General features: G+C 40.2%; 1 protein-coding gene across 2 annotated transcripts; it reads left to right on the top strand.

The window, feature by feature from the left end:
• Positions 1 to 12,864, top strand: fbxl5 (F-box and leucine-rich repeat protein 5). Of its 2 annotated transcripts, XM_058410455.1 has the most exons (11): positions 1 to 161; positions 2,744 to 2,959; positions 6,066 to 6,161; positions 6,756 to 6,951; positions 7,605 to 7,784; positions 8,741 to 8,866; positions 8,955 to 9,103; positions 9,622 to 9,704; positions 9,829 to 10,548; positions 11,133 to 11,281; positions 11,917 to 12,864. In XM_058410455.1, exons 1-11 carry the CDS (start codon positions 78 to 80, stop codon positions 11,991 to 11,993), a joined length of 2,076 nt encoding a protein of 691 aa, XP_058266438.1. In that variant the 5' UTR covers positions 1 to 77; the 3' UTR covers positions 11,994 to 12,864. The 2 variants fall into 2 exon arrangements, with proteins under 2 accessions (XP_058266438.1, XP_058266439.1); XM_058410456.1 differs by lacking the exons at positions 1 to 161; positions 2,744 to 2,959 and adding an exon at positions 5,540 to 5,593.
• The last annotated feature ends 396 nt before the right edge of the window (positions 12,865 to 13,260 follow it).

Here is a 13,260-nt window from a genome sequence, read left to right on the forward strand (position 1 = left end):
TCAGTGCTCTGTCCTGTGTATGAGAGAGAGAGAGGAAAAAAAAAAAAAGTGTGTATGTGTGTGTATGGAGAGGCGTGATGGCTCCTTTTCCCGACGAGGTGGACGTGTTCACCGGGCCGCACTGGCGAATGAAGCAGCTGGTCGGCCTTTATTGCGATAAGGTAGATTTTTATTTCACTGAATCCTGCGTGTAAACACTCTCCATATCTTATTATATATATTAATCCGAGTTGTTATGGTAGCTTAGCTAATGGAGGTTAGCTAGTACGGCTAGCAGTGTTGTATCTGAGCTCCAATAACCAGAAAGCACTGTACAGGGTTTAATCACGGATACGATTATTGTACATTCATATTCTCCAAAACGTGATGATAAAATTGAACTATTTATAAAGTTCCTCTCTGTAAGGAAACTGACAGCCTCCTGGGAATATTGGAAGCTAAAATGTGCACTTTGTTTTTGTTTGTAAGTAACGTTGAGCATTAAAATAGTAATAATAATAACAACAGCAGAATCATAACAATAATGGAATTGCAATATTTAGACGTCGACTAGATTATCATGGTTGCTTAGCCTGCTAGTAATTTTTTCTAGCTCTCAAATAAAGCTGTAGATCTGTATAGCTGAAAGATCTCGCTCGATGCTAGTTTATGAATTAAATTAGAATTTTAACTCTACATATGGTCTGAAACATGCCCACAGTGCGCGTGCAGACGAACATCAGCTAGTTTGTTTCTAGCTTGCTAGCCAACTTCTAGCAGGCTGGTTTACTACGTGTGCTACGTGCTAGCAGACAGCTAATAGCTGATAACTGCACCTGAGCTGTGCGTGTGATAAACATATAGTCTAAACATTAAACCTGAGCTGCTCTAAAGCTCGCTGTAAATGTGTGCGAGAAGGAAAGAGGATCGTATAAACGGCTTTTTGACGACTTTGGAGATACTGAATATTCAGGATATTGAATATAGGGTTTTGATGGCGCATCTTCTGTGGAAAGCCATTGGGTTCAAAACACATCTACATTCGCGTGACGCCACGTTTCCACTCCTGCTTCTGGGGTGCATCGTTTTCCTATTTATCCTGCTTCCGACATTTAAATTTAATTGACTGATTAGAACAGTTCACTAATGTCTGTAATGTACATAATGTACAGGTTCACTAGTCTGATTGGTCAGGCAGTGTTTCACTGAGATGTTTCACTGAGATGTTTCACTGAGATGTTTCACTGAGATGTTTCACTGAGATGTTTCACTGTGTTTCATGTAAATGTCCACTTATTAGTCAAAACCATTACTACGGTAGTGCTAATGATGACATGGCAAGTATATTTTTAAGGATATAATTTTTTATTTTAAATATGAAGCTAGTCAGATGAAGAGGAAAAGAAAAAAAGGGACACCAGTTTTACCAGGGAATGTACATAAAATAAAATTGGCACACTGACTTCACTACATATACTGTAAAGTGAGTGTGGCTTTTTTTCAGGCTCTATTTCTGCTAGCGCAGCAAACAATAAAACAACACTTGGCTATATTGTGTGCAAAATGTCACTTAATATTTCACTTCAAGTACAAATGCTTTTGTTTTATTGAACATTTTACCAAAGCAACCTGACCCTCACACTCATACTGAACATCAGCAGAGCATTTTAAATGCAAATGGTACTACATGACAAAAACTATTTTAAATATTAAACACTAAGGCATTATGCTACATGGATATTAGCATGTAATTTCTCAGGACTATGGTTAGCCTTTGGCACTTTATTAACACAAATACAAGTTGGCATGACCGGTTTCATTTATTTATTTATTTATTTATTTATTTATTTATTTATTTATTTATTTATTACTTAAAGTAATTTACTGACCTCAGTGGCTTTCCATAGTTAAAACCATGATTATTGCAAAAATCTAGTTGTATTATTGAAGATAAAGAGGGGCCTGAGGTAACATAAGAGAATGTGATGTTGATGTTTGTTTTAATCAAAAAAATCTATTAAAGGAAATGTAGTATGCTCTAATCAAAAATGTTACACGCTTCTTTGAATTGAATTCATGGCATTATATTGTAAAAGCTCATAAAGCCCTAAAGTACACTTTGTCGAAGCTGGTCACGTCCTACACGTTTACAGGAGACAGGAATTCAGTGGTTTTAAGCGCTGGCACATTGCTCTTGAATCGGTGTGTGTGTGTGTGTGTGTGTGTGTGTGTGAGAGAGAGAGAGAGAGTGAGAGCACGAGACCTGTCATCCTCGCTTTACTGTCTTATGTATCAGGTTTTATTTGGTATGAGTACACATATACAGGATGTTGGGAGCAGACAGTAAAATTTGTATACGGTAGTAGAACAATCCTACAAATAATAATAACGATATAAAGAAAAACAAGGGACCAGGGTTTACAGACCCTTAGAATTGAGAGAATGCCCCATGCCCTATGGTTTCTCTCACAAACTTGCCATTTCACAGAGAAATCTTTCTCCTGAACACTTATTTTAGAATTTTTACACAACACGTCTTCATGTATGAGCTGTTGCTCTAAACACAATATTGGATTCGATAGAGTGAGTGCATTAATATAAACCATTCATTCCTTTCATTTAAGTCACAGCCAGAACTAAGGTCCGGGTCTTGCTGTTCCGCAAACATAACTCGCACCTGACCGTCTGACCGGTCGGATCAAAGTTTCCCCAGCACCGTGGTGTAATAATAAATTATTAAAATCCGGGTATCTGTTGTTCACAGCTGTCGAAGACAAACTTCTCCAACAACAATGACTTCCGCGCGTTCCTCCAGACGCTCTGCGCCACCTTCAAGGAGTTCAAGATCCACGAGCAGATCGAGAACGAGTACATCATCGAGCTGCTGCAGCAGCGCAGCCGCACCACCTACAACGTGCACTCTGACAACAAGCTCTCCGAGATGCTGTCGCTCTTTGAAAAAGGCCTCAGGAATGTCAAGGTGTGTGTATGTGTGTATAGGTGTGTACGAGTGTGTGGGGTGGATTATGTAACCACATTATGTCATAAATGTTAGTTATGTGACCATTTGCACTGCAGAGAAAATGGCGTCTGTTGCACCGGCAGCTTTTATGTAACTCCGGAAGCTGCTTATGCAAATGAACTCTCGAATTTCCTGGGTTTTTTTCCATACTGCTTGCAGTTTTGTCATTACTTGCTTATGGGACCGAGGACAACCAGGTGCTGTGTCCTTGAAGACGTCACACACTGTAATCCGGCGTGTTTTGACTTACATGTACTTCAGAATGTTGTTGCTAATGATTGCATCAGGGTGAGTCATGTAAAACCTGACCAGTGCACTCGGCACATGATACAGTGTTGTTTCTATAGCAACATGGATGGTATGGTTGTATGGTTCTGACGTTCCATGTAAATATAAAAAAAAAAAGTGAGAATGTGGAGAAGTTTTCTGTCTGTAGGGAAATGTTTCCAGTGTGAGTGCTTTGTAATGTTCCGAGGTAAATTAACATTTATAGTGAGCTATATTAAACGTAGCTATACATGGAATTTTTTTTTTTTTTTTTTTTTGGTAAATAAAAAAAAATTTGTTTAAAATAATAAATAAATGTTTCCAAATTGATGTGAGGAATAAATTCACTTTAATATATGCTGCTGTTGGAAAATACAGTAGCTTCATCTTTCCTTATCATTAGCTTTGTTTCCTTCCAAGTTGCCAATTTAACTTGAGTGAAAATAAAATTTTGCATATATATTGCATTAAATTCTCTCCACCTATTCCATTCCACGTTTTCAAGAGAACAAAATCGTCATGTCACAAAGTATCAAAACACATGGCACTTAATGTGCATTGAGGAATTTATTTCTATTTATTGAATGAATTAATGCGCATTTCTTCGTAAAAAAAAAAAAAAAGGCTAAAAAATTATCCTTGCTTTTTTTTTCTGCCTTTTGCAGATTTTATTCTGTGTTTCTGTTCAGTGTTTATTTATGTATTTATTTATACAGTGTATAAAGTTATTTATGCAGTGAATCAGTCAGCGTTTAACTGCGCCTTGGCTCACCGAAGACTGCTTGGCAATCTGGGAATTTTCCACTCATCAAAGCTGAGCTAAATTAGGACATTGTGTTCTGCACTAACAGGAAGGAACGAGCACAGTGAAGTAAGAATTAATGGATTAATTTGGCGAGGTTATCTAAGATTGACTTGGTTGGTTTGTGTGTTTTTACGACAGAAATGGTTGTAAGCAGTGCAGCACAACGTCCAGCCTTTTGTTTTTTACTTATTTTTATTTAGACAGCAGGGCAGGCTGGCATATCTGGGATCAGTTTTTTTGCTCGCGGCTACTCGGGCAGCGTCGGATCGTGAATCAGGGATCAGTTCCCACTCCGAGAGGCTTCGTACAGGCCCAGAGGGAGCGTTGTTAGTGCCTCCGCTGCGCAGGGTGGAGGATGGGGGTGCTGTGATGACTCAGGCTGTAGTGGCGAACTGACACCACAGCCAGACACCAGGCACTAAACCTGGAGCATGTCTCAAACAATTCAATTCAGTTTATTTGTGTAGTGTTTTTAGAGACAATGAACATATAGAAACAGAGAAGAAGAAAAAATGATGAAGTTTAAAGTAGAGTAACTTATTTTATCCCTAAAAAACAGGCTTTCTTCGTACACTCAAAAAGGAAAAAATTAGCTGTAATTCAGTTTCTTTGTGTGAAATAAACAGTGATGTATCGTCGTCTGTTTAAAAGTTACATTTTACCCCATGTTATCTCTTACGGTTATAGCAGTCCTTCCCTCACCAGACAAAACACAGCAGGGGGAACCTCATGCCCACCGAGCGTCTGGTGCATGTGCCACACAAACCTGGAAATATTTCGGGAGTTCTGAAGTCGTCATCTGATTGGTTGCATTCTACAGGATTTCAGGGAGATGTGTGTTGCGTTTTTTAACAGTCCACCTGAAAACAAAGACGTTTTAATTCCCTCGTGGAAGAACAAAAAACATTTGTCTTGTTTAAACCTGTATTCGCTTACTCTTTCCAAATGACATGAAGTTCATGGTATAGGTTCGTTAATTTGCACACTGGTCAGATTTTTTTGTAGGGTTTTTACATTTTCACTGTTCCTTTACATGTCCATCAGATGCCCTCTTGGGCAATCAATAAAACCTTCTGCTGTCAGTCTGAAGATCTGGTGACACGAGACAAAAAATGCTAAATGAATGTCTTCTAGCATGTGTTTGCATGTGTATATATCTAACATGCCAATAAGTCCTATGGTGTTGGTTACTATGGAAAGAACATGTGCATTGATATATACACCCTGTGACAATGATTTACTCTTTCTGATATCTGTTATAATGGGGAAGTGTAAGATTCAGAAGCATGCAATCACATAATGTAGACTTTCGGCTTTAATTTGCGTGCAGATCATGTGAACAGTGCAGGAATCGGGCGACATTTACGTATTATTTGTTTTTCTCTGGTTGCACAGAAAAAAAAAATCTGAAATGTCCCAACTGACTTTTTGAGTAAGAACTACTAACCAGAAAGCAGGATATGATGTAGTATAGATTAGTGATGGTGGCAACATTGAACACTGGGTCATGCTGTGGTTCAGTAAGTATCTTCTATTTATTTGTGTACAGTAGTAATAGTACAAGATGTTATGGAAAAAAGAAGAATTAGGCATGTGCTTGGTTGTGTCTGTTTTATTTATTTATTTTTAAAGTGCACCTGCTTCAGTGTGTTTTTGGTGTTAGATTATAGGAGCTCTGAATCAGGAAACAAAAATAACAACAACAAAAACAGTTTTCTTTGCCAGATGCTGACTCGGTTTATAAAAGCTTATAATTGCAGCATTTAAGCTTAAACAGTGTGACCTCTGGTGTGGTCTCACAGGAAGCTGTTATTACATGGCATTAAGTGGGATCTATTTAAAAAAGTAAAAAATAAATAAGGGCATAGACACACCTGTGCAGCATTTGCAGGTGTGCTCTGTTTAACTCTTTAGCTTTGTGTGTGCATGTTGGTGCGGTGTAGCGTGATATGGAGCGTGTGTTCATGCTTGTGCTGATGTTTTATTCAACAGAGCGAGTGTGAACAGCTGAACTACGCCCGGCAGCTGAAAGAACGGCTCGAGGCTTTCACCCAGGACTTCCTTCCTCACATGAAGGAAGAAGAGGAGGTAGGGGGAAATGTCTTCTGAACAACTTCATAACGTACACACTGCAAGAACATCCCTTTGCTTTATCAGATAAATGAACACACGGGTTATTTCGTTGTAGAAAGCAGTTTGCCAGCATTAACAATTTTTTTATGCATTAAAGAACGTCACAGTAGATTTGATCCATTTATAGTTACATTTAATGTTAAGAAAAGGCTCCTTTCATATGTCACGTTACTGGGCAAGTTCTATATCAAAAATTTGTCTCTGTGTAAGCTGTTGCTATAGAAACGCTTAATATAGCGCAGCCGGACGTCACATGGAGCTGTGTCGTTTTATTTGAAAATTAAGAAAACATTTCTTAAGAATAGAAAATTAGCAAACACCGCTAAAGCTGATAGATGGATAGAATTTGAGACGCTATGATTTTCAGTACAGATTAAAGCTTTGTCCGTACAGAGGCTCCGACTCATGGAGAATGTTAATAATATCTTAAGCGCAAGAAACATGACATTATGTAGCACAGCACACAATCGCACCTCTATTGTACACCTGACTACACCCACATAGAGAACACTGTGTACTTACCTTCTCCTGCCATTGCACCTGTCTCAGGTGTTTCAGCCCATGCTGATGAAGTACTTCACCTATGATGAGCTGAAGGCCATAAAGAGACAGGTGATAGCGCAGCACTACAGCCAGCAGCAGTGGGATACGGCCGCCGAGGTTCTGAAGGGCTTAAACCTGTGGAGTCAGGCCGAGGAGCTACACAAGGCCTTCAAATACTCCGACCACGAGAAGACTGAGGACGGTGAGAGACGATGTTGAGAAACAGAGTGAAGCATGGGTATAACATAGTTGCGTTATTCTATAAAGATAGTGTTAAACGCATTACATTAATATTAATCTTTATACAAACAGATTCTCAGGGGTCCAAGCACCAAAGTCAACTCAGAACTGATGTGTTCTTTCAGTGGATACTTCAGTAATAGAAAACTCCTAAAAATATTTTGTCATATCTGAATGGCAGGCAGGTGACCACTATTATTATTTTGTAATATAGCTCTGGTCCAGATTTACAGCTAAATCTGTCACCATGTGTTGGACCTTTATTCTGGACCTTTAATCACTCACTAACGGTCACAAGGAAACAGAAAAGCATTTTGCAATATTGTTGAGTGATCATGTGTCGAATCTTGGCGAAAAATGGCGATGAGCACCATTTTATCCAAACAATCAACAAAATGAAAATGTGTGGCCTAATAATACCAGTAAATCAGGCTGTGGTGTCTTCACGTAAACCCTGAAGCCACATGAACACACCTTCAGTGGGCATGGAGCTCTTTGTCTTCTGCATTCTTAAAGCAGTAGCTGTGGTGGTGTTCATCTGTGTAGAAGAAAGGTGTGTTGTAAGTATGTAAATATGCATGTAAGTATGTATGTCTTTATATTCCCATCCAACAGAATGTGACAGTCACGCAAGCACACACATCTCAGCACTGCCGCAGGAGGTCTTGGTGCGGCTGTTCCGTTACCTGGGCCCGGAGGACCTGTGCCGCTGCAGTCAAGTGTGCCGTACCTGGGCAGAGGTGGTTAAAACAGGCTCGCTCTGGAGACACCTGTACCCTGTCCGTTGGGCCAGAGGTGAGAGTCTCGCCTCTTTTCAGTGGTGTGAAATCATCCTTGCACTCAGCTTCTCTGAGACAGTGATCATGTGACCTTTCAGTGAGACGCGCACTAAAATTACAATAGAAATGAAATACAAACAGTCGTATCTATTATCAGAACAGCAGAAGTAACACGTGTCATTAAAAAAAAACATGGCTTCTCTAATTTTCTGTGGTCTAGTAAGAGTTTACGTGAAATGAATTGAGTAGAAAAAAAAAGTGAAAAAGAATATTATACCTTATACACGTAATTTTGCGAATATAATTTTCAGTAAAAATATTTTTGAAACCTGGGGGAGGAAAAAAGAACTCTTTTAATGAAATTGTAAACACGTCATCATAAAATTTGACAAATATACCTGTTTATAGTGGTATGGTTAAAGGACATTTATTGAATTTCCCCTGCACGGCATAAATTACGGTTCATGTCTTCTGATCTCATCTCAGTTTGCATAAACCATATCAAGACTTTAGCTGTCGGTTTATACTCCCTGCGTTTTTTCTTTAGAATTTGATACACAAACAGGAAATCCTAAAAGTGCAGTGTCACTCTGAATAGGCCGAGGCTGCTGTGATGGGATGACTCGACATCACTGTGGTGCCTCTGAGACAGATGGCTGAAGCTAGTTAACGTCTGACTGGTTTCTACATAGGAGTTTTCATGCACGTTTACATTGATTTGTTGAGCTGAATAAAGCAATCATATAAAAATTGCTCAGCATAATCCAGCCTGATTATACAACCGTGTCTGTTCAGTAAAAAATGATCTTTTCGGTGAGTGAGTGACGGTGTGGTGTTTATTCACCTGGTGGTGATGTGGGAGTCACAGGAGAAAGGAATAATAGGATTTGGTGGAAATTTGATTTGATTGCTAGATGGTAATGTTTATTTTACATTGATACCATGAGTGCAATGTGTGGTTGTTTCCCCCAGGCGATTATTACCGTGGTCCTCCAGGTGAGCCGGACCAGGATCCTGATGAAGATTGGGTGCAGAACCTGCAGGAGGAAGGACGAGCCTATCAGGAGTGGGACGAGGATGCAGATGTCGATGAATCGGGTAACGCCTGGTTTCCCTTTTTAAAATTAGCACTTTCTGAGGATAGAATAGCAGTGTTTATGCTGCTGTGATTGTGTCACTTGTACAGAGGAAGCATGCGAGGACTCGCTGGCCATCAGTGCAGTGCACAAAGAAAAGAAGTTGCTGAACGGAATGATCCAGAACCTTCTCCCAGAGGTGGGGTCATCAGTTCGTACCCTCAGCCTGGCTTACAGTGCTGCCGTCTCCAGCAAAATGGTAAGGAGCTTTTGACTTTATGGGGTTGTAGGAAGGTGCAGGGCTGGAAATGTACATCTCTTATTCTTTGCCTGTTTTCTGTGGTTGGGCTGAAATGTGAAGCATTTATTGTACCTGGGGTTTAACCTTTAGGTCACTCTGCATTGCGTATGTGTGTCAGGAGTTAACCGCTTGAGGGCTATAGGAAAGTTATTTACCAATAATGGCACATCCTCAAATCTTTTATTCCTCTCATACAACAGCAGTTTATTTAAATGACACAACTTACAATGTTGGGGAACATCAGTAAAACAAGTCCCTGTGATCAGTCTGCCACATTTACTGTAGAAATGCCAAAACATTACAAGTAGTGAGTTAATATAACCCTGTGACATGACATAAATACTTACAATTTACACAATGCTAGCACAACCTTGTGTTCATGAGAAATATATATATTTTTGCATCTAATCAGCTATTTGTTAGTGATGATAATGTTTATAAACAGTGTTTATTTATTGTTGTTTTTTTTTTACCAGGTGCGCCAGATCCTTAGTCTTTGCCCAAATCTCATACACTTGGATCTCACTCAGACTGATGTTACTGATTCAGCTTTTGAAAGGTAAGTGTTTGATACTAAATATTTACACCGAGCATGTTTCATGCTACTTTTTCTGTCACTCAAGAAAACTGACCAAATTTGGTTTGACTGCAGTGTCAGTAACGGACACGTTTTTTTTCCGTAGTTGGGCAGAGTTGGGGGCTTGTCGCACACTCGAGCATTTGGACCTGTCGGGCTGTGAGAAGATCACAGACTACACGCTGAAGAATTTGACCCTGGGTTTAGGCGATCTGACCACGCCCAGGTTTTCAAAGAATAGCCCCGATTGCAAAAACAAGCTTTTGAAGACCCCGCCGTCTGCCATCAAACTTCTAGACCAGCACTCCAGGTATTCTCTAGGACGTGCACGCACAGCTCTCGTCTTCAAGTGGAGGCCCGGTGGGCGGAGCATGAGCTGCAGCCCCGTTTGGGTTCTGGATCCAGTCGAGCTCGCCGACATCGAGGACGCAGCCGATTGGGCTAGAAGAGGAGGCTTGGCAGCTGGAAACAGCGAGGGGCATAGTAGTATTTTAGGGGTGCAGGTGCAGACAGGAGGCAGGTCGTGCTGCTGTAGGAGGAGCATGAAGCGGAGCTTTAGGACTGACATTGGCTCCGCCTATTTGCAGCAGCTGTATGGCACTCTGGGGGAAATGCAGTGTGGTCACTCCGCATGCTGTGGCTCAGACGCCACTTTAAGGACAGTGAAAGGAGCGCAGTGTGAGCCTCAAGCCACAGGGGGCAGCACTGAGCTTTGGACTAAATGCCCTTCTGAGGGCAAGACAAGGACTGAACAGTCAGGAGCCTGCAGAGCTCTGAGGTTCCTCAGCCTGTCAGGATGCTATCAGATCACAGACTTCGGCCTGAGGTACTGTATACATACACACACACACACACACACACACACACATACATATGCATACTTCTTTCACTTTTCTACAGTGTTGCAAACTCTAACTGGGAAACACATCTCATGAATCCAAACAAAATAAAATTGTTGTGTGGGGGAAAACCACCAAAGTTTGCAAAATTATTTATATAAAAAAATCCTTTTATTATTGTCTACTCTAACTGTCTGTTTTTGGCTGAGCAGTGGTGCTATACACTGCCATGTTAGTTGTTTACTTGTGTATTTGTATATTGCCTCAGTGAGCCGCCTCTCCTTGCAGCCAGTCTTTCATTGGAAAATGAGCTCTGTCCTTTAATTCCATAGCTGCATGGTGTAGGTCTGTTTAAGTGATAAGTAGATCACACTAACACTTCTGTGTCTGTAGGCTAAATATCTGGGGAAAACCTATAATGTCGTCTTATTGCTTTTATTCACCTGGTGCTTTGTATACACTGTAGAGCCAATGTGTGACACAGAAGAGAAGGATGGGGCAATACATCCTGTCTGCTTTTTCCTTGATTAAAAGTAAAACATACAAAATATTGTTTGCGTGTGTGTTGTAGGTGTCTCTCTCAGGGAGGAGGCCTTCCTCTGCTGGAGCATCTGAACCTCTCCGGCTGTCTGTTCATCACTGAAGTGGGATTGCATGAGCTGGTGTCTGTGTGTCCCTCGCTCAAAGATGAACACTTCTACTACTGTGATAACATCAACGGTAACACACACACACTCATCACCAACACCAAATATTGAGAGTGTGATGCTGAATCACACAAACACTCCATCACCTACACACTTTTTATATATTTTATGCAGGTAAATGCTATATATATAAAAATCTCTTTGGGTGTTGCAGTCTTCTCTAATCCTATCTGCATACCATCTTGAGGTAGTTTGGTTGAGGAGATTTGTGTGGATTCCTTTGTTTTCATTTTTTGGAAATTGTCTTGTTTTTTCATGAATAATTGGTGTAATTATTGTTTAACCCGGATCTCACAACACTGGCCTTGTTCAGGTGAGTGAGTGTGCAGTACCTGAAGGTAAGTGTTAAGTATCTGAAAATGTCTAGAGAACCGAAATCCACTTTATCAGCATAAAACTGAACTAAAAAAAGGTATATTGGAATAACGGCCATCAATAAAGCTGAATGTTTAGTTGTTCTCTTTTATACCACAGAGAAATCAATTCTCTATGCAGTTGTATTCAGGAATAGAGGGGAGGATGTACCACTTCCTAGTTATTTGCCTACAATTGGTCTAACTGGTTCTGGTAATGTTTTATTCTTTCCTAATTATTCCTCATTCGATTCTGTGGGTTTTTACTCTGTCCTCGTTTCTGTGTCCTGTGCAGGTCCTCATGCCGACAAAGCGAGTGGATGCCAGAATCTGCAGTGTGGCTTCAGGGTTTGCTGTCGCTCCGGAGAGTGATCATCTTTCCCCAGTGGTTTTTTTCTCCTTTCTCCTGTCTCTTTATCCCAAGTTCCCTGTCTCTCTCCTCTTGAGCCTTCTTTCTGTTTCTCATGCTTTCCTATCTTTCCTAACTCCTCTAACCCCTCCCGGTGTCTCCTGTCCTGTTGCACCTCCTGCGTTTGCACTTTATAAATCGGAGGCGCTCGGGCTGGTCCGTCACTCACAAATTGTTACGTTCAACACTTAAAGGAGAAAAAAAAACAAAACATTGTTAAATTTCCTGAAGCCTTTGCTGAACAATTGGGCAGTTAAGAAAGTGTACATTTGTAGATTGTGTTATTGAAGTTATATTGTTTCTCCGAGTTCATTCTTTCGTGTTAAATAATTTGGAAAAGGAAGGATTGTTTCTTTAATTTGGTGACCTTTCAGGAAACATTGCTTTAAGCACAGAATATTTGAGGGTTTTTTGTCTTTTTTTTTTGTAGTAATAATATCTCATAAAGCTGCCTAGCCAGCTGTAGGATTTAACACGTTCGACACTGCGTTCCTCCACCTCTAGGGAAAATTCATAACATCCTAACCTATGATTACTGTACAGTTATGTTCTGTAAATATGTGCTTTGCTTCTTTTCTCATTCACTAAAGCAGCCTTGACGTAAAGAAAAACTATTTCAGTCCCATACATGGGCTTGTGAAGGAGTTCAACTAAAAATAAATTTGACACAATTTGCTCCAAATGTAGATCTGGCAAGTGAACACTGAAATGTAATTGTAACTGGAAAGATTGTATCTGCAAAAGTAACACTCTTCATACAGTTCCTTCAACAGCAGAATAGGACTGAATTAATAAAACTGAAAAGTCAGATTTATGTAGATCTGACAACTTCAATCCTCATCTTATTGCTGTTTCCTCAAAAGAACCAATTTGTTTATTATATAAATAGCTGGTTTAAAACATCCAGGGATTATTTTCTCTTGTGGTTCATCAATCCAAATATCCAGAATACATGTTTCACATTTCGAATCGGAGTCGAATCACACTTGGAATTTGACTGAGACCCCCTCAGGCACTCTCGGACCAGATGCTTTGCGATTGCTGTATTCTCAACTCCCTGACGAACCATAAGGAAGAGGAGAAACGCACCAGGGTTCCATCCGAACCATCTAAACTCTGCTGCATAAGTGAAAGACAAGCTAAACTCCATGAACATCAACATCTATCAACACATCAATAAGTTTTGTAGGTCCAGACATATCTTGGCTGATCAGCCAGAGGGAAATTGTG

Source organism: Hemibagrus wyckioides, linkage group LG15 (genome assembly GCF_019097595.1).
Source record: "Hemibagrus wyckioides isolate EC202008001 linkage group LG15, SWU_Hwy_1.0, whole genome shotgun sequence".
NCBI lineage: Eukaryota > Metazoa > Chordata > Actinopteri > Siluriformes > Bagridae > Hemibagrus > Hemibagrus wyckioides.

Bases quoted from the DNA above. Each gene is read 5' to 3' on its own strand.
- fbxl5 (XM_058410455.1), top strand. From the start codon at position 78: ATGGCTCCTTTTCCCGACGAGGTGGACGTGTTCACCGGGCCGCACTGG. The intron at 2,960-6,065 runs GTGTGTGTATGT...TTTATTCAACAG, and splicing joins AAGGCCTCAGGAATGTCAAG to AGCGAGTGTGAACAGCTGAA. The intron at 7,785-8,740 runs GTGAGAGTCTCG...TGTTTCCCCCAG, and splicing joins CCCTGTCCGTTGGGCCAGAG to GCGATTATTACCGTGGTCCT.